Source organism: Somniosus microcephalus, chromosome 2, assembly GCF_052327205.1.
Source record: "Somniosus microcephalus isolate GS21.2 chromosome 2, FLI_Smic_1.0, whole genome shotgun sequence".
Lineage (NCBI taxonomy): Eukaryota > Metazoa > Chordata > Chondrichthyes > Squaliformes > Somniosidae > Somniosus > Somniosus microcephalus.
Window position 1 is genome coordinate 93,813,413 of NC_140988.1, and position 23,284 is coordinate 93,836,696.

Here is a 23,284-nt window from a genome sequence, read left to right on the forward strand (position 1 = left end):
CCCTCTCCTCCGAGCCCAAAGCCAAGGATCCTTTCGCTCACCTGCCCAAGAGGTTCGAAGGCAGCTGGTTTGCATGAATCTCGAGTTAGTCCGGCGCTGTTCAAATGCTTAACAATTACAAATTACATTTATATAGCGTTTTCAACGTTGTAAAATGTCCCAAAGTGCTTCACGGGAGTGTTGTCAAACACTGAGCCACATAAGCAGTTATTAGGACAAGTGACAAAAAGCTTGGTTGAAGAGGTCGGTTTTAAGGAACGTCTTAAAGGAGAGAGAGGCGGATAGGTTTAGGGAGGGAATTCCAGAGCTTGGGGCCCAGGCAGCTGAATGGTAGAGGCCAGAATTGGAGGAGCGCAGAGATCTCGGAGGGTTGTAGGGCTGGAGGAGGTTACAGAGCTAGGGAGGGATTTAAATATGAAGATGAGAATTTTAAACTCTGGCTCCTGGTCCGGCAACCCATGTATGTCAGCGAGCACAGGGGGTGATGGGTGGACGGGACTTGGTGCGAGTTAGGACACGGGCAGCCGAGTTTTGGATGACCAAGTTTACGGAGGTAAGCTAAGTAGCTGCTACCTTGTGCACTTTCTGCACCTCTCCCCAATCCAGTCCTGCCCTGAAGGCACTGACTCTCGCAGGGTGGCAGTTCTGCAGGTGCCATTCAGACCTGGCACCTTTCACCCAGGTGGCACCCCCCAACGCTGTGACCAACCCTGATCAGATGCCCCCTGACCCCCTCTGTCTGGGCTCATGTATCAAGAATGGCCATCGGTTGGAGGCACCAAAGGACTGTGGGTGCCTGTAGAGCTGTACCCCAACCTGAGTCACCTTGTCAATGAAGGCGGGGGGTGTTAGGTTTTTATTTGAAGTTGGGGGGGGGGGGGTGCGCGGAGGAATTACACGGATACTGAGATTATTCTGGGCTCTGGAGGGTCCCACTCATTACAAAGCTCATGAATCGGCAGTGAGATTAACACTCTCCATACACCATGGCAGTCCAAGCTTTGGCCTTCATGGGACAAGTACATCCCACGGAGCCTCAGGGGCAGGGTGGGGGGTCGCATATTAATTATCAGTTTGTCTCGGTGCATCTGAGTCAGAAGGTTGTGTGTTCATGCCCCCACGGCACGTCTTGAGCACATAATCTAAGCTAACACTCCGGTGCAGGACTGAGAGATCTCCCACAGTCCTGACCAACATTCATCCCTCAGCCACTGTCACCAAAATAATATTGATCTTATTTGCTGTTTATGGGATCCTGCTGTGTACTGGTTGGCTACTGTGCTTTCCCACATAACATTAATAACTGCACTTCAAACATAATTCATCCTTTGAGGGTGCAGGGAGTGAGCAGGAGAGTGGGATTAGACTGGGTGGGATATTAAAGGGTGCGGGGAGTGAGGGGGAGAGTGGGATTAGACTGGGTGGGATAGTAAAGGGTACGGGGAGTGAGGGGGAGAGTGGGATTAGACTGGGTGGGATAGTAAAGGGTGAGGGGGAGAGTGGGATTAGACTGGGTGGGATATTAAAGGGTATGGGGAGAGTGGGAGTAGACTGCGATATTAAAGGGTGAGGGGGAGAGTGGGATTAGACTGGGTGGGATATTAAAGGGTACGGGGAGTGAGTGGGAGAGTGTGATTAGACTGGGTGGGATATTAAAGGGTGCGGGGAGTGAGGGGGAGAGTGGGATTAGACTGGGTGGGATATTAAAGGGTGTGGGGAGTGAGCGGGAGAGTGGGATTAGACTGGGTGGGATATTAAAGGGTGAGGGGGAGAGTGGGATTAGACTGGGTGGGATATTAAAGGGTGCGGGGAGTGAGTGGGATTAGACTGGGTGGGATATTAAAGGGTACGGGGAGTGAGTGGGAGAGTGATTAGACTGGGTGGGATATTAAAGGGTGAGGGGGAGAGTGGGATTAGACTGGGTGGGATATTAAAGGGTGCGGGGAGTGAACGGGGGAGTGGGATTAGACTGGGTGGGATATTAAAGGGTGTGGGGAGTGAGGGGGAGAGTGGGATTAGACTGGGTGGGATATTAAAGGGGAGGGGGAGAGTGGGATTAGACTGGGTGGGATATTAAAGGGTGCAGGGAGTGAGCGGGAGAGTGGAATTAGACTGGGTGGGATATTAAAGGGTGTGGGGAAGAGTGGGATTAGACTGGGTGCGATATTAAAGGGTGTGGGGGAGAGTGGGAAAAGAACATAGAAGATAGGAGCAGGAGTAGGCCATGCGGCCCTTCGAGCCTGCTCCGCCATTCAATGAGATCATGGCTGATCATCCAAATTCAGTACCCTGTCCCTGCCTTCTCCCCATATCCCTTGATCCCTTTAGCCTTAAGAAATATATCCAACTCTTTTTTGAATATATTTAATGAACTGGCCTCCACCGCCCTCTGTGGCAGAGAATTCCACAGGTTCACCACTCTCTGGGTGAAGAAATTCCTCCTCATTTCTGTCCTAAATGGCTTACCCCTTATCCTTAGACTATGACCCCTGGTTCTGGACTCCCCGGCCATCATAAACATCCTTGCTGCATCTAGTCTGTCCAGGCCTGACAGAATTTTAGAGGTTTCGATGAGATCCCCTCTCAATCTTCTAAACTCCAGTGAGTATAAGCCCAATCGACACAATCTCTCCTCATACGTCATTCCCGCCATCCCAGGTATCAGCCTGGTGAATCTTCGCTGCACTCCTTCCATGGCAAGAACGTCCTTCCTCCGGTAAGGTGACCAAAACTGCACACAATACTTAAGGTGCGGTCTCACCAAGGCCCTGTACAACTGTAGCAAGACATCCTTGTTCCTGTACTCGAACCCTCTTGCTACGAAGGCCAACATACCATTTGCCTTCTTAACCGCCTGCTGCACCTGCATGCTTACCTTCAGCGACTGGTGCACAAGAACACCCAGGTCTCTTTGCACTTCCCCTTCTCCCAATCTATTGCCATTCAAATAATAATCTGCCTTCCTGTTTTTGCCACCAAAGTGGATAACCTCACATTTATCCACATTATAGTGCATTTGCCATGTTTCTGCCCAATCACCCAATCTGTCCAAATCGTACTGGAGTTTCACGACATCCTCCTCACAGCTTACCCTCCCACCCAGCTTTGTGTCGTCTGCAAATTTGGAGATATTACATCCAATTCCCTCGTTCAGACCATTAATATATATTGTGAACAGCTGGGGTCCTAGGACCGATCCTTGCGGTACCCCACTAGTCACTGCCTGCCACTCGGAAAACGACCCGTTTATTCCAACTCTTTGCTTTCTGTCCGCCAACCAGTTCTCTATCCAAGTCAATACCTTGCCCCCAATCCCATGTGCCTTAATTTTGCACGCTAATCTCTTATGCGGGACCTTATCGAAAGCCTTCTGAAAGTCCAAATACACCACATCCACTGGTTCTCCCTTATCTATTTTACCAGTTACATCCTCAAAAAATTCCAGTAGATTAGTCAAGCATGATTTACCTTTTGTAAATCCATGTTGACTTTGTCCGATCCTGTCACTGTTTTCCAAGTGCTCTGCTATTACATCTTTTATAATAGATTCTAGCATTTTCCCCACTACCGATGTCAGGCTTACCGGTCTATAATTCCCCGCTTTTTCTCGAGCACCTTTTTTGAATAGTGGGGTAACATTAGCTACCCTCCAATCCATGGGTACTGTTCCAGAGTCTATTGAGTTCTGGAAGATGACCAGCAATGCATCTACTATTTCTAGGGCCACTTCCTTAAGTACCCTGGGATGTAGATTATCAGGCCCTGGGGATTTATCGGCCTTCAGTCCCATCAATTTTCCGAACACCATTTCCCTACAAATACTGATTTCTTTCAGTTCCACCTTTTCATCAGGCCCTATGTTCCCCGGCATCTCTGGGAGGTTATTTGTGTCCTCCTTTGTGAAGACAGAACCAAAGTATGAATTTAGTTGGTCTGCCATTTCTTTGTTTCCCATTATAGATTAGTCTGGGTGGAATATTAAAGGGTATGGGGAGAGTGGGATTAGACTGGGTGGGATATTAAAGGGTGCGGGGAGTGAGCGGGAGAGTGGGATTAGGCTGGGTGGGATATTAAAGGGTTCAGGGACTGAGTGGGATTAGACTGGGTGGGATATTAAAGGATGCAGGGAGTGAGTGGGATTAGACTGGGTGGGATATTAATGGGTGCGGGGAGTGAGTGGGATTAGACTGGGTGGGATATTAAAGGGTGCGGGGAGTGAGTGGGAGAATGGGATTAGACCGGGTGGGATATTAAAGGGTACGGGGAGTGAGGGGGAGAGTGAGATTAGACTGGGTGGGATATTAAAGGGTGGGGGAGAGTGGGATTAGACTGGGTGGGATATTAAAGGGTACGGGGAGTGAGCGGGAGAGTGGGATTAGACTGGGTAGGATATTAAAGGGTGAGGGGGAGAGTGGGATTAGACTGGGTGGGATATTAAAGGGTGCGGGGAGTGAGGGGGAGAGTGGGATTAGACTGGGTGGGATATTAAAGGGTGCGGGGAGTGAGTGGGAGAATGGGATTAAAGGGTGCGGGGAGTGAGCGGGAGAGTGGGATTAGACTGGGTGGGATATTAAAGGGTGGGGGGGAGAGTGGGATTAGACTGGGTGGGATATTAAAGGGTGTGGAGAGTGGGATTAGACTGGGTGGGATATTAAAGGGTGTGGGGAGTGAGGGGGAGAGTGGGATTAGACTGGGTGCGATATTAAAGGGTGTGGGGAGCGAGCGGGAGAGTGGGATTAGACTGGGTGGGATATTAAAGGGTGCGGGGAGAGTGGGATTAGACTGGGTGGGATATTAAAAGGGTGCGGGGACTGAGCCTGTGAATGATGGTGTTCACATTTGAATGCAGCTGAGTGGATATGAACAGACCTCAGTAACTGACGGGTGCGATTATTTCAAGTTTATTTCCATCCCACGTCCAAGTAAGGAACTTTAATTTCCTTTCTGACTAGAAAGAGGCCTTGCCTTACTGTGTGACCAATTTAGATGTCGCTGAAGATTGCTACGGTTGTTCAGTTCAGCAGCTGTTAGCAGCCTGACTAGATGAATTGGGCGCCTGCAAGGGCGAGGCAAATACCTGGTGATGCTGGGGGTCAGGAGCTTTCCTTTATGCTTCTGGTTGGAGCATGCTACTGACTGAGCCAAGCTGACACAGTCTGATGAGGGAGTGAGCCAAGCCTGGTGATGGTGGGAGGGGGGACATTGGAGAGCGGAGCAGAGGTTATTTGAACTCACTGTCCCGACTCAAAATGGCATGATGTGGGTCTCGCATCTTTCTGTGGTGTGTTACTTCAGGCTGCTGGCTGCTGCCGGTTTTTACCCCTCGGGTGAGCGATTGTTAAAGGGCTGGTGCACTTTCGGTGCAGGGCCTGTTCCCGTTGCGCTCGGGTACCATTCCCGTCTCTGAATCCGTTAAAAACCGTCACAAGTGCCTGAACCATTCTCGCCGATGTATCTCGCCTCTGCTCCTGAGCGCGTGCTGACTTTGTTTGAGGTGCAGTTGCACTGGAACTGGCAGCTTTCAGTCCTGCATCCAAGTGTCCATTGCTGCGGGATGTGTCTGTTGTGTCAATGGGGGGCTATTCGACTGTGGGGACAATCATCGCTGACCCATATCCGTTCCTCGTGTAATATTGATACGTGCACACCTTCTAGTGGGAATCAACAACGTGCATTTATATAGCGCCTTTAACGTCGTAAAACGTCCCAAGGCGCTTCACAGGAGCGATTATCAGACAAAATTTGACACCGAGCCACATAAGTAGATATTGGGACAGGTGACCAAACGCTTGGTCAAAGAGGGAGGTTTTAAGGAGCGTCTTAAAGGAGGAGGGAGAGGCCGAGAGGTTTAGGGAGGGAATTCCAGAGCCTTGGGAGTCAGCACCCTGGCTGATTTCTCTCCTCCATTTGCTCAGTCCAGCGAATGCAGCACAGATTAAGGGCTGAAACTGGGACTGTAAAATTGAGCTGCTCTGCAGAAACTCCAAGCCATCGGGGAGGGAGTGACGGAGCTGACAAATATCCGGTTTATAGCACGGGTTTGGAGGGTGCGGCTTTAATTGCTAGCCCAGGAGAGTTCCTGATCTTGGTCCGACTTGTGACGCTCCCCTCCAGCCGTCAATCCTCCTTCGAGAAACCCCTTCAACTGCTGGAGTCGGGAGCCGGAGCTGCCTCGGGTCGGGTACGGGGGGAAGGTGTGGAGGTGACGCTCGATGGAGCCACCTCATTATAAAATGAGCCTTCGCTGCTGTGGGTCATTTCTGTCTGGGGGCAGCCTTCAGCTGTTGTGCAGCGTTCGACTGCTAGGTGGAGCCATTTCATAAGCCAATGTTGGGTTCCAGTTACACAACGCAGTCTGTGTCCTGGCTATGTGGCGACTTGGCCACAGAGTCTTAGCGCTGGAATCTGCAACTGAGCTTTTGTCCTATCGCTTCACTCCAAAGCCAACTCGGCAGAATGCAGATCTAACGTGGGGTCTGTACGGTCCAAACCCACAAATAGTCAGGGAGGGCCCTGTACAGTACTGCTCCAAATTGTTCCCACAACCATTTCCAGACCTGTACCCCAGTGTTATATAGTGACAGACCTGTACCCACCAGTACTGTACCCCAGTGTTATACAGTGACAGACCTGTACCCACCAGTACTGTACCCCAGTGTTATACAGTGACAGACCTGTACCCACCAGTACTGTACCCCAGTGTTATACAGTGACAGACCTGTACCCACCAGTACTGTACCCCAGTGTTATACAGTGACAGACCTGTACCCACCAGTACTGTACCCCAGTGTTATACAGTGACAGACCTGTACCCACCAGTACTGTACCCCAGTGTTATACAGTGACAGACCTGTACTGTACCCAGTGTTATACAGTGACAGACCTGTACCCACCAGTACTGTACCACAGTGTTATACAGTGACAGACCTGTACCCACCAGTACTGTACCCCAGTGTTATACAGTGACAGACCTGTATCCACCAGTACTGTACCCCAGTGTTATACAGTGACAGACCTGTACCCACCAGTACTGTACCCCAGTGTTATACAGTGACAGACCTGTACCCACCAGTACTGTACCCCAGTGTTATACAGTGACAGACCTGTACCCACCAGTACTGTACCCGTGTTATACAGCGACAGACCTGTACCCACCAGTACTGTACCCCAGTGTTATACAGCGACAGACCTGTACCCACCAGTACTGTACCCCAGTGTTATACAGCAACAGACCTGTATCCACCAATACTGTACCCCAGTGTTATACAGCGACAGACCTGTAACCACCAGTACTGTACCACAGTGTTATACAGCGACAGACCTGTACCCACCAGTACTGTACCCCAGTGTTATACAGCGACAGACCTGTATCCACCAGTACTGTACCCCAGTGTTATACAGCGACAGACCTGTACCCACCAGTACTGTACCCCAGTGTTATACAGCGACAGACCAGTACTGTACCCAGTGTTATACAGTGACAGACCTGTATCCACCAGTACTGTACCCCAGTGTTATACAGTGACAGACCTGTACCCACCAGTACTGTACCCCAGTGTTATACAGTGACAGACCTGTACCCACCAGTACTGTACCCGTGTTATACAACGACAGACCTGTACCCAGCAGTACTGTACTCCAGTGTTATACAGCGACAGACCTGTACCCACCAGTACTGTACCCCAGTGTTATACAGCGACAGACCTGTACCCACCAGTACTGTACCCCAGTGTTATACAGCGACAGACCTGTACCCACCAGTACTGTACCCCAGTGTTATACAGCAACAGACCTGTATCCACCAATACTGTACCCCAGTGTTATACAGCGACAGACCTGTAACCACCAGTACTGTACCACAGTGTTATACAGCGACAGACCTGTACCCACCAGTACTGTACCCCAGTGTTATACAGCGACAGACCTGTATCCACCAATACTGTACCCCAGTGTTATACAGCGACAGACCTGTACCCACCAGTACTGTACCCGTGTTATACAGCGACAGACCTGTACCCACCAGTACTGTACCCTAGTGTTATACAGTGACAGGCCTGTACCCACCAGTACTGTACCCCAGTGTTATACAGTGACAGACCTGTACCCACCAGTACTGTACCCCAGTGTTATACAGCGACAGACCTGTACCCACCAGTACTGTACCCGTGTTATACAGCGACAGACCTGTACCCACCAGTACTGAACCCTAGTGTTATACAGTGACAGACCTGTACCCACCAGTACTGTACCCCAGTGTTATACAGCGACAGACCTGTATCCACCAGTACTGTACCCCAGTGTTAGACAGCGACAGACCTGTACCCACCAGTACTGTACCCCAGTGTTATAATGTGACAGATCTGTACCCACCAGTACTGTACCCGTGTTATAGAGTGACAGACCTGTACCCACCAGTACTGTACCCCAGTGTTATACAGTGACAAACCCCTACCCACCAGTACTGTACCCCCGTGTTATACAGCGACAGACCTGTACCCACCAGTACTGTACCCCAGTGTTAGCCAGTGACAGACCTGTACCCACTAGTACTGTACCCAGTGTTCTACAGTGACAGACCTGTACCCATGTTATACAGTGACAGGCCTTTATCCACCAGTACTGTACCCCAGTGTTATACGGTGACAGACCTGTACCCACCAGTACTGTACCCCAGTGTTATACAGCGACAGAGCTGTACCCACCAGTACTGTACCCCAGTGTTGTATAGTGACAGACCTGTACCCACCGGTACTGCACCCGTGTTAGTGACAGACCTGTACCCACCAGTTCTGTACCCCAGTGTTTTACAGTGACAGACCTGTACCCACCAGTACTGTACCCGTTAGTGACAGACCTGTACCCACCAGTACTGTACTCCAGTGTTATACAGTGACAGACCTGTACCCACCAGTACTGTACCACAGTATTATACAGTGACAGACCTGTACTCACCAGTAATGTACCCATGTTATACAGTGACATACCTGTACCCACCAGTACTGTACCCCAGTGTTATACAGCGACAGACCTGTACCCCCCAGTACTGTACCCCAGTGTTATACAGTGACAGACCTGTACCCACCAGTACTGTACCCCAGTGTTATACAGTGACAGACCTGTACCCACCAGTACTGTACCCCAGTGTTATACAGTGACAGACCTGTACTCACCAGTACTGTACCCCAGTGTTATACAGTGACAGACTTGTACTCGACAGTACTGTACCCCAGTTTTATACAGTGACAGCCCTGTACCCTCCAATACTGTACCCGTTTTATACAGTGACAGACCTGTACCCCAATGATCTTTGTACAGATCACCATATTCTTCAGACACCCCATTGGAAGGACTGAATGTGTAAAGTTTCCCCAGGGTGATTTCCGCAGTTTTAGTGCAGATTCTGTGGGTGCTCTCTGCATTTAACGGAAGTCCTTGTGAAATGGCTGCTGTTCTGCTCGGGATAGTTTCACGCACCCACTATTCCTGTCCTAAATCCCTGGATGTGAAACCGGCTGGGTGTGAAGATCCTAATCTGTCAGTGTTGGCTGGTGCCTGCTGCAGGCGACTTGGGTTGTTTTTGGTTCCTCATTCCTCGGGAGGTGCGGAGAGACGGCGGGAGGAGCCTCTGCCAGCTCGTACGAGGAATCTGTCACGCCCTCGTCTGCTCGGGACCGCCCTGAGGGGACACGGAGGGTGGGTTGAAGGTGGGGGGGGCACCAATTGCCCAGGCGAGCTAATTAAAATGACTCCATGATCACTCCAAGTTTGAGCTGAGGTCTGTGCTGTTGGGGATATCGTGCTTCCTGTTCCTCTTGCTGTGGAATGAAGCCAGGATCAAACTTACTGTTCTTTGTTGTTTCTCGTCGCCGCCCTGAGTTGAATTGCCTTGTCGGCTCGCCCCGTGTCGGATCCCTCCCAAACAACACTGAGCCCCACCCTCAAACAAGTTTCTGCTCGTTCAGAGCAAGAGTGATCAAATCGTCCTGTGTGGCTTTAACCATCCCCCTCTGCAATTGTCCAAAACAGAACACTGCCTACAACAATCATGGAATCATACAGTGCCGAAGGAGGCCATTTGGTCGAGCTGTCCAATTAATCCCACTCCCCTGCTCTTTCCCCACAGCCCTCCTGGAAACTTTGCAGCTTTCCACACTTGTGAATACTTCCTTTCACCGCACCTAATTTGTACAGTGGGAGGGGATGGTACCCCATCGGGCCGGGCACTCCTTACTGTCCTGAAGCTGCTGTGCCTGCACCCATCGGAAGGTGACTGGATGTAGGGGGGAGGGCTGCCCACATGTACAGTTAAGAGGGGCTCTTGTGTGAAGAGCTTGCATTTCTACAGTGCCTCAGGTCGTCTCAGCGCTTTACAGCCAGTGAACTATTTTTGGAGTGTAGTCGCTGTTGTAATGTAGGAATCGCAGCAGCCAATTTGCGCACAGCAAGCTCCCACAAACAGCAATGACCAGATGATCTGTTTGTGATGTTGGTTGAGGTTTAAATATTGACCCCAGGACACCGGGGAGAACTCCACTGAGTAGTGCAGTATCTTTTACGTCCACCTGAGGGAGCAGTCGGTTTAACGTCTCATCCAAAAGACGGCCCCTCCGACGGTGCAGCGCTCCCTCAGTACTGCCCCTCTGACAGAGCGGCGCACCCTCAGTACTACCGCTCTGACAGTGCGGTGCTCCCTCAGTACAGCCCCTCTGACAGCGCAGCACTCCCTCAGTATCGCCTGTCCAACAGTGTGGCGCTCCCTCGGTACCGCCCCTCCAACAGTGCGGCGCTCCCTCGGTACCGCCCCTCCGACAGTGCGGCGCTCCCTCGGTACCGCCCCTCCGACAGTGCGGCGCTCCCTCGGTACCGCCCCTCCGACAGTGCGGCGCTCCCTCGGTACCGCCCCTCCGACAGTGCGGCGCTCCCTCGGTACCGCCCCTCCGACAGTGCGGCGCTCCCTCGGTACCGCCCCTCCGACAGTGCGGCGCTCCCTCGGTACCGCCCCTCCGACAGTGCGGCGCTCCCTCGGTACCGCCCCTCCGACAGTGCGGCGCTCCCTCGGTACCGCCCCTCCGACAGTGCGGCGCTCCCTCGGTACCGCCCCTCCGACAGTGCGGCGCTCCCTCGGTACCGCCCCTCCGACAGTGCGGCGCTCCCTCGGTACCGCCCCTCCGACAGTGCGGCGCTCCCTCGGTACCGCCCCTCCGACAGTGCGGCGCTCCCTCGGTACCGCCCCTCCGACAGTGCGGCGCTCCCTCGGTACCGCCCCTCCGACAGTGCGGCGCTCCCTCGGTACCGCCCCTCCGACAGTGCGGCGCTCCCTCGGTACCGCCCCTCCGACAGTGCGGCGCTCCCTCGGTACCGCCCCTCCGACAGTGCGGCGCTCCCTCGGTACCGCCCCTCCGACAGTGCGGCGCTCCCTCGGTACCGCCCCTCCGACAGTGCGGCGCTCCCTCGGTACCGCCCCTCCGACAGTGCGGCGCTCCCTCGGTACCGCCCCTCCGACAGTGCGGCGCTCCCTCGGTACCGCCCCTCCGACAGTGCGGCGCTCCCTCGGTACCGCCCCTCCGACAGTGCGGCGCTCCCTCGGTACCGCCCCTCCGACAGTGCGGCGCTCCCTCGGTACCGCCCCTCCGACAGTGCGGCGCTCCCTCGGTACCGCCCCTCCGACAGTGCGGCGCTCCCTCGGTACCGCCCCTCCGACAGTGCGGCGCTCCCTCGGTACCGCCCCTCCGACAGTGCGGCGCTCCCTCAGTACTGCACTGGAGTGTTAGCCTGGATTTTTGTGCTCAAGTCCATGGAGTGTGACTTGAACCCGCAACCTTCTGACTCGGTAGAGAGAGTGCCACCCACTGAGCCACAGCTGACACCAATGGTCCCTGGTGTTTGACATATGTTTGCCCGCACTGGTGTTATACAGTGACACCTGGGGTATTTAAATCGCTATTAATCCCTGCACAGTACCACAGAATGGTTGATGCGTGCTGGTGTGTGAGATGCGGTGATTGCTCCATCTTGAGGTGGTGGGGAGACCACGGCCCGGGGGGGCGACTGGAGGAGAAATGTCGCGGTTGTATCAGTTTGGCTCGGTCGCTCTCGCAGGAGTCAGAAGGTTAGAGCCCCACTCCAGTACATAAGGTTGACTAAGACTCCAGTGCAGTACCCATGGAGTGCTGCATTGTCAGAGGGCTTTGGAATGAGGCGTTAAACCAAAGCCTTGTCTGCCTGTTAATGTTGAAGATGCCTATTTGCCAAGTGTTCTCCTGGTGTCCTGGCAAAGCACCGCTCCCTCAATCAACACGACCCAATTAACTGGTCTTTCACCCCAATTCCTGCTTGTGTGCAAAATGGCCACTGTCTTAGCTGACACATCAGCAGTAACTGCACTTGAAAGCAGTTGTGTGTGAAGTTGTTTCTAATCTGGCATTGGTGGTGGAGGTGTCTCCCCAGCACCCCACGGAGACATCCTCCTCTTGCACCGTCTCCCTGCCCCTCCCTCCAAAGCTGTGGAGATGCTCCTTTGGTCGTTCAGCGCTGAATAAGCTCAGAGACTCCTTGGATCTTACCATACTAAAAAAAAGACCAGACACTGGCTCCACAGAAGTTGCGCAGATCAGTGGGTGGGGATGCCAAACTGGCAGTGTCCCAGATTCAGTCTCGCCCTGTGTGGAGTTAGCTGTTCTCTGCTGCTTCAACCCCAAGCCACTTGATGGTCGGAAAATGCTGCAGGTTCCCTTAGTGGGTAACCATTCCTCCGTGCCCGATTCTCCTGTGTTCGCTGTGCCCAAGTGATTGAATGGCCACAAGAACACGGAAATCTGCCTCATCTTTTGATGTTTAAGCCATAAACTGTTTGCTATCAAAATACGATCCGCTGTTAATCCGTCGGACCGAGAAGTGTGAAGAAAGAAATTAAGCTATTACATCCTTTAATCCCCAAATCCGCGCGGAAAAGAAGTCTTTTAAGATTTCGTTGCAACATTTTAAAATTGGGGAATATGCTCCCAAATCTAACCCCGTCACCGACGGTCCATGGCAGCTAAACCAGCCATTTACTCCAGAAAGCACCGTCCCAGTAACTAGCGCAGGAGCAGCATCCCTCCGTGCTGACAGTGGTAACTACACTCCCCTGTGGGTGAAGTCAGGATTTCCTGCGGCTCGAACCAGTTGAGTTGGGACTGCTCTACCTCCGGAGGCTTTCTGCCGGCCTATGTCCTGCCGAGGTTGTTCTCCTCCTACTCGCCTCTCACTGTATCGTGTTCTCGGTTTGATTCGGAGCTGGGGCAGTCCAGGTGTGGTTTAGCATTTGGCCCAGACTCCGGGGCTTCCTGGGTGCAGATTCAGCACCTGGACCAAACTAACATTACTCCTCCACATCGCCGAGCTGAAAACCGGCTGCTCTTTACCTGGGTACATTGTCCCTAATGTGCGCTAAGTTTCTGGTAGTCTAACCAATTTCTGGTGCTCTTGGTGCCCAGACCTCCTGATCCTGGTCACTGTCCCCTAACCCCTGCTGGAAGTTGTGTGCCAAGTGGGCACAACACCAAGTTTGGCTGTGATATTTCTCCTCCCCCCCCCCCCCCCCACCCCCAGTGCTTAGAGTGGTCACTTTGGCAGGCAACTGGGGTTAGCAATGTGGCACAGCAAGCAGTCAGCGCCCGAGGTAGAGGGAGCGAGGTTTGCGGGTGAATGTGATCGCTTGTTAAACCTACCACAGATCCAAAACAATAGCGGATAAGTCGGAGGAAGTCCTGATCAAACTGTTCTGTTCAGACCGAGTACCGGGTCTAGTCTCTGGCACCAGGGTGACATTCAACTGCTGGAGGCAGCGCAGAGAGGGGCCACGAGGCTGAACCCCAGTGCGGGAGGAGGGCTCGAGTTATGTAAAAAGACTGGAGGGACCTAGGCTATTATTCAGCCTGGAAAGGAGGCGTGTGAGTAGTGCACAGAATAGCTCAGGTGGTGGAAAGGGTTAATCTCGAATTTTACTTTTAAATTGCGAGAGTAGGGTAAAGGGGTTCAAACTAGTGAATGGTAAACTTAGGACTGACATCCGACAAGTTCTTTTAGCGCTCAATGATCACTCGGAGCGGACCCTGGATACGAATAGTGGAGCCAAAAATCCTGGAATCATTAAAGAACCAATGGGTGTGGTGTCTCTGGGTAGATGGGCTGAATGGCCTTCCTGCTGTGTAATTAATTGTCTTGTGAGCCTGTCTGTGACAGGAGCTTGTGCTCGGGAGGCTGTGGCAGTGGAAGGGTTACTTGCTGATTGTTCCAGCCAGCTTTTGTTCCGACTGTGAGAAAACAGACTTGGCAACGCAGCTCTCAATCTCCTCACAAAGGAGCCTGCTCTGACATTAACACCCTGGCTGTGGAACTTCGATTGTTTCTGGGACATTATCACACAGTTCGGGGGGGGGGGGTGGGGGGGTTTGCTTTTGGCCTTGCACGCCCTTAACCCATTGACTGCCACCAGATGCATCTGCCTTCTGCTGTGAGGGCGCCCAGGGGCCTCGGCCTATCTTTGCTCAAGGCCAGAGGCAGCTCGATGGTGTTGGTGAGATGTCCGGGAGAGGGTGAGAATCCACCTGCTCAGCAGGTCTGTAGCCACAGGTTCCACCGCAAGACGGCTGGACATTGGGGGGATGTTGGGGTTTGTTTCCCCACCTCCCAGTATTCTTAACCCCCTACCCCCCATCTTGAAGGAGATGGTCCTCACTGGGGTCTGCCCCTTGGATACCTCGCGCCCCAGCCCACAGTGGAATCCGGAATCCGCCAGTGTGCGCGGCTCAGTAACGGTAGGACACCATGGGTTGGATTTGTGAGCCAGAATGGGCGAGCTTTCCTCCTGGGAATCTGAGGCTGCACGGGGTGTGCACTGGGTGTTGCCACACCTGTTGGCAGAGGTTCGTGGAGGGGGCGGGGTAGTTTGACCGCGAGCTGGCAAGACTACAGATGGGAGGGTGGCACTGGTTTGATTAATGGGCAGCTTTGTCACAGAGAACAAAAAAGAGCTTTACTTCAATCTGGGGTGTGGTGATGATGCTCTCATGCCTGGCTGCTTAAATGTGGAAATGACATCTGCACTTACTCGCTAAAAGGGGGGGGGGGGTGGTGGGGAGAGATGATTCCTGTGCTGTACCCTCCCTATTGACGACCCCCCCCACCCCCCCAAAAAAAAAAATAGGTGCCTAAAATGGGCCCCCAGACAGTGGGCTATTTGACCATGGGTCGCTTTGCAGGCGAGCCCGATCGGCCCTCACCGGCACTTTCCAGCAGGGGTTCCTGGGCAGCGATCGGGAGAGAGGCTCCTGGCTCCCAGTCTGGGGGGGCGCGGAGGCTCAGTAATCTCCGCGCAGACCGGAGACTGAACGTGGGATGTTCCCATCTCTGCAGCTCAGAGCCACACCACTGGCCACCGGGGAGCTCCGCAGGAGAGAGTTTAAAGTGTCACAGCACAAAGCAAGTTTAGATGTTTTCTGCTTCAGGGCAGTTGCTTATTTTATTTGGCGAGAATTCATAAAGCTGAGTACAGGGGTAGTAGCAAGTTGTTTGATTGTCAGCTTGATGGCGCTCAACTCCCCAAGTCAGGAGGTTGCGGGTTCAAGCCCCATTTCCAAGACTCGAAATCTACTGTGGGAGTGCTGCACCGTCAGCGGTGCTGCATCTTTTGGTTGAGTTGTTAAACCGAGCCCCGTCTGCTTGTCCTGGTAATTGGGGTGGGTGTGAAAGATCCCACGGCACTGGTGGACGAGCAGGGAGTTCTCCCGGTGTCTTGGGGCCAACGTTCTGCCTTGGCCAAAAGCTGGTTATTGGGCTGTTCGTTACATTAACTGTTTGTGGGCTGTGGTGGCTGCTGAATGATGTTTTGACACCTCTGTTATAATCTGTGTTGGAGAGAGCTGTAGGCAGTGGCCTCCCTGCAGGTGCGCAGTTCTGGTCTCCATATTATAACCAGGATATAGAGGCACTGGAGAAGGTGCAAAACAAGATTTACACGGATAGTACCAGAACTGAGAGGTTATAACTATCGGGAAAGATTGAACAGGCCGGGGCTCTTTTCTCTAGAAAAGAGAAGGCTGAGGGGTGACCTGATTGAGGTCTTTATAAATTATGAAAGGGTTCGATAGGGTAGACGTAGAGAAGATGTTTCCACTTGTGGGGGAGACCAGAACTAGGGGCCATCAATATAAGATAGTCACTAATAAATCCAATCGGGAATTCAGGAGAAACTTCTTTACCCAGAGAGTGGTGAGAATGTGGAACTCGCTACCACAGGGAGTGGTTGAGGCGAATAGCACAGATACATTTAAGGGGAAGCTGGATAAACGCATGAGGGGGAAAGGAATAGAAGGATATGCTGGTAGGATGGGAGGAGGCGCGTGTGAAGCATAAACACCGACACACAGCAGTTGGGCCGAATGGCCTAGTTCTGTGCTGCAAATACTATAATTCTCTGACACTAGTCTCGGGCTTGCACAGTCTGTTCGAGGATGAACCGCGGCTGCCGCCGGGGGGCGCTGTCTGACGTGCCGAGGCCTCGGCCAACACCCCACCCCACATACCAGCCCCGAGCAGTCTAGCTCGGTAACCCTTTCAGTGCTGCAGGCTTTCAGTTCGGGTGAGGCACAGAGAGGGCGGGTGCTCCGTGTTTACTGTTATCAGCGGCTGTGGCGAGAGGGGCCTGAACCTTGGTTAACTAACAGTGAAATAATCCAGCAGGAGGGAGCGATCTGCACAGCTCCTTCTCCTCGAGTGAGGAGAGGGCGGTGTTGGTCCATTGTGGCTTCATTCCTCACCCGATTGCTGGGATTCTAGCTTCTAACTGGCAGCCTTGGAATGAACTTTTTGAGGAATTTCTGCCTTGGGTGACGCACATTCCTGCCCACTGCCCGTGTGGCAAAACCAACACCTGGGTCATGGGTTACACGCACAGCGGTATCCTGCTCCCTCGGTGACCTTTACCTGCTTGCATGTCGAAAATCTCTCCAGCCCCACTGACACATTGCCTGCAGATCCCTGCTGACGAATTTACTGCAACCCGTGAATGATAATCCAATTGGAGAGGGCGGTGGAATGTGTTAATGGCCTTAATTGTACGGTCGGCCTTGTCCTGGGAGGTCCTGTCTGTTTTCAGGAGGCTGTGCTATTGACGGGGTCCCAGGCTGACCACCCGCTTTGATGGCTCAGTTGGGTCAGTGCTCTGTCTGCTGAGCCACGGAATCCAGTGGAAGGGGCAGTCTCAGTGCGAGTGGGGAGGGGCGCCAGCCTGGGGTCCACTGTCCAGTGATGCCTGCTCGAAAATGCATGCATGTGGGCACTGGGGGTTTGAGGTGGTGGAAGCACCCACTGTGCAGGCTCACATGGGCGGGGTACTGACTGACGGGCGTGGGTCTGTCTGTGTAACTCCACTGCAGCCACAGCGGATTCTCGAACGGCCTGCCACGGGCATTGTGAACATGAGCTGTCCCTCCCCTCCCCTCGCTGCTGCTGGCCCAGCTCCCAGTGTGACTCTTCCTGCAGCTGCTGCAGAACCGGCTCCATCCAGTTTGAGGCTCCAGGCTCACCCAGCCCGTAAATCTGCACATTCCCAGAGTTTCGCAATGACTGGAGTCACAGAGCCTCAAACATTGCTGCTATTTATTTGCCAGTTCTCTCCACCCCCTCCCTCCTTTCCCTTTTGCCCTCCCTCTCTCCCCTTTTCCCCTCCCTCTCCTTTCCCCCCCTCTCTCTCCTTTCCCCCCCTCTCTCTCCTTTCCCCCCCTCTCTCTCCTTTCCCCCCCTCTCTCTCCTTTCCCCTTCTCCTTCCCCCCCGCTCTCCTTCCCCCCCGCTCTCCTTCCCCCCCGCTCTCCTTCCCCCCCGCTCTCCTTCCCCCCCGCCCTCCTTCCCCCCCGCCCTCCTTCCCCCCCGCCCTCCTTCCCCCCCCCGCCCTCCTTCCCCCCCCCGCCCTCCTTCCCCCCCCGCCCTCCTTCCCCCCCCGCCCTCCTTCCCCCCCCGCCCTCCTTCCCCCCCGCCCTCCTTCCCCCCCGCCCTCCTTCCCCCCCGCCCTCCTTCCCCCCCCGCCCTCCTTCCCCCCCCGCCCTCCTTCCCCCCCCGCCCTCCTTCCCCCCCCCGCCCTCCTTCCCCCCCGCCCTCCTTCCCCCCCGCCCTCCTTCCCCCCCGCCCTCCTTCCCCCCCGCCCTCCTTCCCCCCCCCGCCCTCCTTCCCCCCCCGCCCTCCTTCCCCCCCCGCCCTCCTTCCCCCCCCCGCCCTCCTTCCCCCCCCGCCCTCCTTCCCCCCCCGCCCTCCTTCCCCCCCGCCCTCCTTCCCCCCCGCCTCCTTCCCCCCCGCCCTCCTTCCCCCCCGCCCTCCTTCCCCCCCCCGCCTCTCCTTCCCCCCCCCCGCCTCTCCTTCCCCCCCCCGCCTCTCCTTCCCCCCCCCGCCTCTCCTTCCCCCCCCCGCCTCTCCTTCCCCCCCCGCCTCTCCTTTTCCCCCCCCCCGCCTCTCCTTTCCCTCTCTCTCTCTCCTTTCCCCCCATGATTTATGTGTCACAGCACCATGCCAATGGGCCGGTGCCAGAGCCTTCTGGAGCTGGTTAAATCTCTGAGGGAAAGCTGGATTCCTATTTTAAAAGGGACAGCTTCTTCCAAACGCAGCTGTTGATTTTGGTAACTTGGTACAGTTTGATTAAAACCGCTGAAAATGGGTTTATCCCCAAAAATTAAGCCTTTTTAATCAGTGTCTCGTCCACCACCTGTGAGTAACCCGATTTTAAATGACTGAAAATGACTAATAAACTATCCAGAACCATTTGCTAGTGATATTGGTGTACAGCAATGTTCCCTTTAAGCTGCGTGGCCGCACAGCGCTCCTAAGGTCCCGCGCAGCCGGTGAGTCAGCTTTTACATTGAAAAATCTTCGCATGCGTGGATTTTTGAACAGTCCATGTAGCCCGTTAATGGGGCCACGCAGGCCGAAAAAAATTAGTGGGAACGTTGCTGTATTTAAAAGATTATAAAATAAAATGCCTATTGGTGTCCTTGCATCTGAAAAAAACCCTTAAATTTTAGAGCCTGCTTGCGGCCCGCAAGAGGGCGCAATTAGCGGAACCGCGCCACGGCGATTAATGCGATCTGGGGGCGTGGCCAGCTTCTGGTGTTTGTTGAGGGAGCAATGTTGGCCCCTGGACACACATTGTAAGCTGCTTGGGCCTCAGGCCACTTTATCTCGTGGTCAGAAAAACCCAGCAGGAAACGATGGGCTTGTATATTTATATATTGTTTTTTTTTCCCCCTTTTCAGTCCGTTTATCATGGATGAGTTTAAACGCAAATACTCGAATGAGGACACTTTATCCGTCGCACTGCCGTATTTCTGGGAGCATTTCGACAAAGAGGGCTGGTCTATCTGGTATGGGGAGTACAAGTATCCCACTGAGCTCACCCAAACCTTCATGAGCTGTAACCTGATCTCAGGTAAGAGGCTCGCCTACTAAGCAGGGCCCCACCCCATCCCTGGGCAACTCTACAGCAGAGTTCTGCTGTGTTTCTGAATCCACGGAAGGAGCTAAGTTTTCACACCCCGAAGCATTTTGCAGCCAATTAATTACTTTCTAAGCGTAGTCGCTGTCGTTGAGGCAAACTGGGCGTTTTACATTTCGGCATGAGCCGTGGCTCATTGGGTAGCACTCACGCCTCTGAGTCAGTAGGTTGTGGGTTCGAGCCCCACATTTTAGGCTGACACTCGGAGGGCCAGTACTGAGGGAGCACTGCACTGTCGGAGGGGCAGTACTGAGGGAGCGCTGCACTGTCGGAGGGGCGGTACTGAGGGAGCGCCGCACTGTCGGAGGGGCAGTGCTGAGGGAATGCCGCACTGTCGGAGGGGCGGTACTGAGGAAATGCCACACTGTCGGAGGGGCAGTACTGAGGGAGCGCCGCACTGTCGGAGGGTCAGTACTGAGGGAGCGCCGCACTGTCGGAAGGGGCCGTGCTGAGGGAGCGCCGCACTGTCGGAGGGTTAGTACTGAGGGAACGCAGCACTGTCGGAGGGGCAGTACTGAGGGGGCGCCGCACTGTCGGAGGGGCAGTACTGAGGGAGCGCCGCACTGTCGGAGGGGCAGTGCTGAGGGAGCGCCGCACTGTCGGAGGGTTAGTACTGAGGGAACGCAGCACTGTCGGAGGGTTAGTACTGAGGGAACGCAGTACTGTCGGAGGGTTAGTACTGAGGGAACGCAGCACTGTCGGAGGGGCAGTACTGAGGGAGCGCCGCACTGTCGGAGGGGCAGTGCTGAGGGGGGGCGCCGCACTGTCGGAGGGGCTGTACTGAGGGGGCGCCGCACTGTCAGAGGGGCAGTACTGAGGGGGCGCCGCACTGTCGGAGGGGCAGTACTGAGGGAGCGCCGCACTGTCGGAGGGGCAGTGCTGAGGGAGCGCTGCACTGTCGGGTTTGCCGTCTTTCGGATAAACCGAGGGCCCGCCCGCCGTCTCGGGTGGATGTAAAAGATCCCTCGGCCACTATTTGAAGAAGAGCCGGTGAGTTCTTCCCGATGTCCTGGCCAATTTATCCCTCAATAAATAACAAACAGATGATCTGGTCATTATCGCATTGCTGTTTGTGGGAGCTTGCTGTGTGCAAATTGGCTGCCGCGTTTCCTGCATTGCAACAGTGACTACACTTTAAAAACAGTACTTCATTGGCTGTAAAGCAGTTTGGGACATTCTGAGGTTGTGAAAGGAGTTGTAGAAATGCAAGTCTTTCTGTTTGCGGGGGGAGCTGTGATTGGTTTCTGTGCCCGAGGCCAGGGCGGGTTGGTGCTGATTGCAGTCCGTGACCTCCTTTGCGAGTGTGATGCCCTCCCTGGTGGACTGTCAATGCCACACTTGTGCAACCAGGCAGCAGTCGGAGTCTGAACCTTCAGGAGGGGGGGCGGTGGTGGAGGTTAGGTGCAGCTTTGATCAGGTGTCGATTGTTGCCCGGCTTTGCTGGATTTCCTCTTTGGCCTCGCCTTGACTTTTAACTTTGACCTTCCTCCCTTTGCCAGGTATGTTTCAGCGCTTGGACAAGCTTCGCAAGAACGCCTTCGCCAGCGTGATCCTGTTCGGGGGGAGCAACACCAGCAGCATCTCCGGGGTCTGGGTGTTCCGCGGCCACGAGCTGGCCTTCCCGGTACGGTGCCCCTGCAACATGCCTGTGTCTTATTTCAGCCATTAGCGATGTGGTGGTCCGTGCAGGCCCAGTGCCTTCTCGGGGGTAGGGGGTGGACACGAGCGTGGGTGTCCTCATTAATAGTTGATTTGCGCTGCCTTTGGACGGGCCAGGGGGCATAGGGCGGAGAGTGTAGGCCGAGTCGGAGAGCGTAGGGCAGGGTGGGGTATGTAGATCGGCCAGGCAGGGGGTCTTTTGGATTTCAGTTTGGATTCGGGCTGTGGCAGAAGGCTTTGATTTGATTCAGGAGAAACATAAATAGGAGTCAGCCATTCAGCCCCTCGAGCCTGCTCCGCCATTCAATAAGATCATAGCTGATCTTCGACCTCATCTCCACTTTCCCGCCCAATCCCCACATCCCTGGATTTCCCTAGGGTCCAAAAATCAATCTATCTTGGTCTTGAATATACTCATCGACTGAGCATCCACAGCCCTCTGAGGTTCACCCCTCCAAACCCTATTCCCTTTCTCTCTGACCCCATTTCCTTCCTTCTAATCCCCATTATCCTCTCCCTGACCCCCCCAGTCCCCCAATGGGCTGTAATCTGCATCGAGTGTACAACCTGGTAGGAGTCGAGAAGCTCGGTAACTCTGGTTTCAGCCATCCAGGAGGTGCACTTTGCTCATTTATATTTCCTGCCCGAATGGAGTTTCCGTCAGGCTGTGAGTCAATGTCCTGTCTGGTGTAGAACTCAGCCCCTTGCTCTCAGTGCGACTGCTCCTGGCCTGTGAGGGCCTTTGTGGTAATGGTGGGGAGGGTGTGGGAGCCAGGGTTCCTGCTGTCGATCCCTGTCCTGTTGTTCTTGTTGGAAAGTGATGCCTGCCAGAGTCAAATGGCTGCACTGTTGGGGCAGCAGCCCGTAACCCTGGCCGGCTGGCAGCTTCGGAGGGGGGAATGGCACAGAAGGAAAGGATTCGGCTCTGGTGCTTACGTTTTCTGTTTTTGCTATTCAGATGTCTGCGGACTGGCAAGTGGACTACGAGTCGTACAGCTGGCGCAAGATGAATCCCGACGAGGAGGAGTGCAGGACGATGGTGAAAGAATACTTCTCCTGGGAGGGGGAGTTCAAGCACGTGGGCAAGGCCTTCAACCAGGGCAAGATCTTCAAGTGAGCGAGAGACTCTGCCAGTTCAGTGCCGCCGGTCCCTTCACCAGATTGCTGCCCCACCCAGTGCTCGTGGCAATGACATCGGCCACTATTTTAAAATCACAGATGCAGAATAAAAAGAAACTTACTTCATCGTTGCCTTTGTGAGTTTTGTTTGTCTGGCGTCGGGTTGGCTCAGTGCTGCCAGTTGTGTGGGATCGAGCCCCATAAGCTGGGCCCCCGCTTCGTGGCAGTGCCGAGGAAGCGCTGCATTGCTGGAGGTGCGATGTGACGTTAAACCAAAGGCCCCATCTGCCTGTTCCGGGTGGGTGTTGAAAGATCCTGAGGAGCAAGAGTTTTTCCAGTGACCTCCCCGGTCAGTATTCTCCCCTGAACCAACACCACCAACAAAAAAACATTGGTCATTCCTCTCCTTACTGGTCCAGAGTGGCTGCTGTGATTACCTACATAGGCACTTCAAAACAACACTGTGAAAACCCCTTGATGTTCTGAGGCGATGAGGTGCTTCAGATGAAAGTATTCCTATCGCTCGGTTATTCTGTGGCTGTGGAATTGCTCCCCTGCCGTTTATCTCCTTGTTCCGATTCCAGGCGGTGCCCGATGATGCCAGTCTTCTAATTCCCAGTGGTGTGCAGTTTGCCAGTAAATAAAAAGGACTTGGATTTCTACAGCGCCTTTCACAACCTCCGGACGTCCCAAAGCGCTTTACAGCTAATGAAGTACTTTTGAAGCGTAGTTGCTGTTGTAATGTGGGAAACGTGGCAGCCAATTTACGCACAGCAAGCTCCCACAAACTGCAATGTGATAATGACCAGATAATCTGCTTTTAGTGATGTTGGTTGAGGGATAAATATTGGCCCAGGACACCAGGGAGAACTCCCCTGTTCTTCCAATAGTGGGCGTGGGATCTTTTACGTCCACCTGAGAGGGTTAACGTCTCATCCGAAAGACACCACCTCCGACAGGGCAGCAACCACTCAGTACTGGCACTG

The 23,284-nt window shown here is 54.1% G+C and overlaps 1 protein-coding gene across 1 annotated transcript; it reads left to right on the plus strand.

The window, feature by feature from the left end:
• Positions 1–6: 6 nt before the first annotated feature.
• Positions 7–22,424, plus strand: LOC147122812 (elongation factor 1-gamma-B-like). The gene is made up of 4 exons (XM_086011323.1): positions 7–52; positions 19,282–19,454; positions 21,020–21,144; positions 22,138–22,424. Exons 2-4 carry the CDS (start codon positions 19,292–19,294, stop codon positions 22,294–22,296), a joined length of 447 nt encoding a protein of 148 aa, XP_085867449.1. The 5' UTR covers positions 7–52; positions 19,282–19,291; the 3' UTR covers positions 22,297–22,424.
• The last annotated feature ends 860 nt before the right edge of the window (positions 22,425–23,284 follow it).

What these genes read in the sequence shown, in the direction of transcription:
- LOC147122812 (XM_086011323.1), top strand. Translation starts at nt 19,292, where the DNA reads ATGGATGAGTTTAAACGCAAATACTCGAATGAGGACACTTTATCCGTC. An exon ending in GAGCTGTAACCTGATCTCAG is followed by an intron (nt 19,455 to 21,019) that starts GTAAGAGGCTCG and finishes TCCCTTTGCCAG; the next exon opens with GTATGTTTCAGCGCTTGGAC. An exon ending in GCCACGAGCTGGCCTTCCCG is followed by an intron (nt 21,145 to 22,137) that starts GTACGGTGCCCC and finishes TTTGCTATTCAG; the next exon opens with ATGTCTGCGGACTGGCAAGT.